General features: G+C 34.8%; 1 protein-coding gene across 2 annotated transcripts in view; it reads right to left on the bottom strand.

Annotated features, from left to right (window-relative positions):
• Positions 1–495: 495 nt before the first annotated feature.
• The window catches only part of LOC127833670 (glycoprotein 3-alpha-L-fucosyltransferase A-like), a 65,176-nt gene continuing 60,303 nt past the window's right edge, over positions 496–5,368 (bottom strand). The window contains exons 3-4 of one of the 2 annotated variants that reach the window (XM_052359068.1): positions 2,214–2,567; positions 496–1,787 (exon numbers count right to left, since the gene is read on the bottom strand). In XM_052359068.1, coding sequence (XP_052215028.1) covers positions 1,424–1,787; positions 2,214–2,567 — 718 coding nt within the window. In that variant the 3' untranslated portion in view covers positions 496–1,423. The remainder of the gene's footprint in view (positions 1,788–2,213; positions 2,568–5,368) is intronic. The other variant, XM_052359067.1, reaches the window with a different exon arrangement.

Raw genomic sequence — 5,368 nt, forward strand, 5'->3', positions numbered from 1 at the left:
ATTCATTAATAGTGTCATAAATGATAAATTTCCACACACGGTTGAAGAGTAGACAATTTATACAGACATCGTTTCGTTCCATAACCTTTTTATATAAATCCGTGTTTGCGTGTAACTGGCAGAGTTAAAGCATGCTTATGTTGATTAAGTTTATAGTTACGTTTGTGTCGTTCAGCAAATATTCGAATTATAAAATGTAAAATATGATAAATTAAAATCATATTAAAAACTTACAAACGATGTTTGCATCATTGATCGTCGAACGTGCTGATGAGAGTGTGTGCTGGTTCCAGAGTTGGTTTATTACAATGTAGTGCCTTAGACTGTAAGTGCAATAATTAGTTGGTGCATAGTAACCTAATGTCTGTGTATAAGCAACCACACACTCTGGATCAGCAGACGATTTATTCCACTACGGGGAAATCCGGAGATAGCCGACGTATCACGATTGGCAACCACAATGCTGTTTATGAGCTGCAATGAAAACGTCATGAGCATTTGTTGTATTGTTTATTAGATAACAAGAAAGATATTAACATAAAACATACATTATTATAACAGAGTAAATCTTAACATGCGTAAACATCAGTAACAAACACGATATGGTGTATAACAGTAACATAGTATAGGACATGAAACAGAACATGAGTTTGGAAATGTTTTCTAACATCCAAAAAACAGTTTAACTACCGATGAAAAACCATATCAATTGAAGAGGCTGAACTACCGTAATGGTGGCATTTCACATATGCTCATTTAACGTTGTAAATCCAAATTACATTTATAGCAATAATAAAACATCATAAATCTATCAGCAGAGCAATGCATGTTATTCCATGCCATAATTGTATTTAAGGCGAGTGACCGATTTCTGATACGATACATGGCAATATATACAAATATATACACACCAAATAAAGCATAAAATGATAAAATCTGGGTTCAATTATCAGCTCTATTAACAAAATGTAAAATAATATATTTTGAAACTGCAGATATTCGAACAGGCGTTTGACTTCATTTTCAATTGAAAGATCTGGGTTAGCGACAAATGCAATTCATGTTTCCATTTATCGAAAATCATACGTGTTACATAGTTTGCGTGCTCAGCTTTCAGAAACACGTGCACTTAATCCGATCAACTCGTATTATCCATATGTAATAAATGGACAATGGTGGAGATAAAAAGTACAATCGACTATAATTCATGGATGAGTCTATACACTACTACACCAAAATATATGTTCAAGTTTAATGTGAGCAATTGAGCGTTAATACTTATGAGACCATTTAGTTTGAAATTGTCTACTGGTACACACACTGTTCCCGCTTATTATTTCTGTCCGGAAAACACATATATGTAACTGCAAGCGTTAGCTGAGCGCTTCTCGGTGATTGTTTATTTACAAATACAATCCCTGTCTTAAACAGCGGGGTCACTTTTTGATGTTAGGTTCAGCTGCCCTACTTCGTCCCAGCGTTTTTTGCCGATGCAGATTCCTTTCCCTCGCCACCAACTGTCTAAATCCGGTACAGACATACGGGGTTTTTCTGGATCCCATAGCAACGAACAAATCCGGCACCAAAATTTCGTGTCAACAAATGAACCGGTCTGCTTCCAGCGAAAGTACTTGTTGTACTCATCGTCATTTTTGTCGAGGAATTTAATGTATTTGGCGAGTTCCTGTACTGACCCGAAGTCCTCCACGTGGATGTATGAGCCCGGTGGCGCCACCCTGCGGTAGTCGTCGGGATGCGCGCCCATCACGACCGGAACTACGTCGTTTCTTAAATGTAAGTACTATCGATAAATCAAATTCATGTATTGCAATTATTGCTTACATTTAAATCACTTTAATTGATAACACTTTTAAAATAGAAAAGATTCCTGAATAAAATTCAATTCTATCAATGTTTCTTGTTAGTATGATACATATATGATTGTTATAAATATCTTCATAATTTGATGTGTACTGCACTTTTTTAAGATAGCAATACAACTGCTGGAAGTTTATTATACTCCGTATTAGTAACCGATCTACTTTTTTTAAATGAAATAAACAAATATAATAGAAATGTTCATGTTTAAACATGTTTGTATGCAAACATTGATATATTTAACAGATAAATCTTAATCCAAAACACGCCGTTTTATGATAAATTGTATCGCTATACCAATATATACGCTTTACTTTGAAGACGTTGCTACTTACCTCAGTGCGTTTAGAAACAGTTTCTCGGTGATATAGTCCCGACAGTTCGCATTTTCAAACGACAAATAGAATTTGTACTCGTCTTTGAGCTTCCGAAAGCATGTCTTTTCATTTCCTCTTTCACACGTTAATGTCCCACAGAATCCGTAAAAATCTACACTTATGAATTGTTGGAGTTCTTTAACAACATCCAGTCTATTGTTAGATGCGTAGCAGTTGGACGTAAAAATAGCGGCCATCTTTGTTTTGGTGGCCGCAAAGTTTTTACAAGGTTTGTAGTCTGATATGTTTGTAAAATTGTCGTAAGTCTTAAATTTATCGTATGGCGTCACCATTGTGGAATCGAACCGATAGGTGGCGGTCCAGTTGATGACGTCATTAAGATTTGTGTACATCGGACTAGCCTCCGGACTCTCCAGTCCAAACATAATCCAGACTTGATCCGGGTGTCGCGGAACAACCGATAAAGCGTCCCGATACATGTTTTCATTTAATTCTATTTCTTTAAACATCCGAGCATCAATAATTTCGCTAGGAGGAGGGTGTTCCAGCAGATGACAGTTTTGTACGGGGCACTGATGTTCAACGAAGGCCTTGTTTCCCATCTGTACCCCCCAACCAGACAAACCCTGTGCGAGTAAGATTCGCTTAGGAGGCAAACTATCGAAATCCACGTTTGGTCGGAATTTCGCCTGCGTTAATATTCTATCATCAGACGGATGAAGTTTCCATATTTGGACTGGTTCACGTTTCCGAGTTACAACAGTTGTGGACTGGTTGTGGAATAACGCCGAATCCAAATGTGACAAATTAAAAAGAATTCCATTTTTCTGCAGTATTTTATATTGTGGAATGAAATTGAGCGTAATAGTAAGAACTATAAATACTCCAATCAGTAGAAGCAGCTTTTTGTGAATCTTTCGACACTTCATGGTCATTTTATATCACGACAAGTTTTTAACTTGTGCCGTATTTGCAATTCTGGCCTTTCATTGAGAGACTTTTCAGAAAGGTTACACAGAAACGACGAAAATGTAATCCGTCAACTTGTCAATAACATAAAAATATTCTCCCTACCATTTCCATCAAAATGTCAAGTAATACATCAAATTGATCATTTTGCTTTTAAAACCTCTTGGATATATATTGTTGTGAATGTCATCGTTTATTTGAATGCATAGTTCAATCGGCTTTTATTATCATATTGCTTCAGAAAGTGATGTCAAAAAGGCGTTTGGCTAATTTTTCGAAACTTGAGGGGCGTTGTTCTATAAATCCACTGGGTGTAATGTTCGTTGTAAATTTTAATTCGTTTCACGAAACTGTGTACGAAACATCAGAATAAGTTTAACATCCACCATGCATATCTTGAATATCATTTTATCTTGATAGTTGTATCGTCGTTACCATAGTTACGTAACATCAAGATTCAGTAACCAGCCTCGTCCGTCCAAACTAAAAACATACAAAATCAAGAGAATATTAAAAATGAAAAAATGTATTATTTAATTGTGTATATCAAAAGTACTTAATAGCCATGCTATTTCAGTTGGAATGCATGTACTAAGTGCATACTTCCTAACTGAAGTAGAAATATACAGGCTCAGTATTTTGTCCGGAGTGTTTAAAGTGGGTATGCGCGATTTTGATATGTGTTAAATTGTAATAAAGTGATATAGTATTTTACAATAACACAAAATGGGCAAGAACAAATTTACATTCAAGATGAATTTCATAAAATGCATAAAAATACAAATTACCGCCCCGAGCCGATTGTGACGATGATATTTCGTACATATTTTCCTACAATAACCGAAGCATTCGTCTTTTTTCGGATCTGAGTAAGTGTTCGTGTGACGTATGAATAGACATCGCTGCAGGAAATTAAAATGATCCGTAAAACTAAATTGAGATTCACATCGTACACGCATGATATACATACTGGCGAATTCGACTGTACAGACATTTTCGATTTCAGAATTAAATATCTGGCTTATTTCGCATTTTCGACACATGTTCTTCTTAACTTTTATTTTAATTTATATTGAAATGTTTGTTGTTTACACATTTTATATTAATTCATAAATATTTGACAACATCGTGCATACCCACTTTAAACGCTGGGTCGTTGTTAAGTTAAAGTAACAATACACTAACAAGTGAATACAAAACAATATAGAGCTATTTTATTGACACATGCGTTCAGTTGTCTGTTAAGAACGACGATTAAAAACATCACCGTACATGACGAATGTTTTGATGAGTATTGTAAATTGACAACTAAAACAATTGTAGAATTTAAATGTCAATATGCCATTTGTTATGAATCATGTGTCGCTGATACAGCTATATTCATCGCCTATTCGAACGTGGAGTGTCCATAAAAATCAATTTAAAAAATGCATTTAAAAACATACTGAATAATGTAAAAGCACTTACATAGTATACTTGTGAATGCTTGAATAGAATATAACATTCCGATTTCAGAAGATACTCTCTTGAATAATACATTTTCCCCAGACATTTTTTCCTGAAACATTAATTCAATATTCGCGCCATGTTTCCCCACAGTATGACATGCACGCAGATAATTTTACTGCACTTTTGAAATTTAATTTACTTGATACAGGTTTGGGCCCTTTAAACAGCCAAACGCAATTAAATTATTAACAAACTTATCTTAAGAAACATTTTGCCAGGATTCATTTATTCATTGTTTTCATTGTTCATGAGAATTGCGTTTTGTAGTGTCTTTTGTCAGAACACATTAAATACATAAATCAAACAAAATTATTGAGTGTAATGTCAATACATATCACAGTTTTTTAAATATATTTTCAATTTATGGGTGAAAACCAAATTCACGGTGCCTATACCACGTGCCTTTTTAAGAATGTTGGGAGAATAAAGCGCGACCCAGTTAACATTTTAAATGATGTCTGTTTAAATATTTAACCATTTTAAATGGGATAAAGTGGAGAGCCCGCTCATTCGTGAGAGTTTTCTATAGGTATCATGATCTTTTTTAACAAATAAGTCTATTTTTCAGTACAGTGCAACCGCGCGTTTGTAATATGAAGTCCCCACACTGATCCGACATTTTTCTAACCGTTTAAACGCGCGGCTGCACTTCAATGAAAAAGTACTTATTTGTT

The sequence above is a fragment of the Dreissena polymorpha genome, chromosome 6 (assembly GCF_020536995.1).
Source record: "Dreissena polymorpha isolate Duluth1 chromosome 6, UMN_Dpol_1.0, whole genome shotgun sequence".
NCBI lineage: Eukaryota > Metazoa > Mollusca > Bivalvia > Myida > Dreissenidae > Dreissena > Dreissena polymorpha.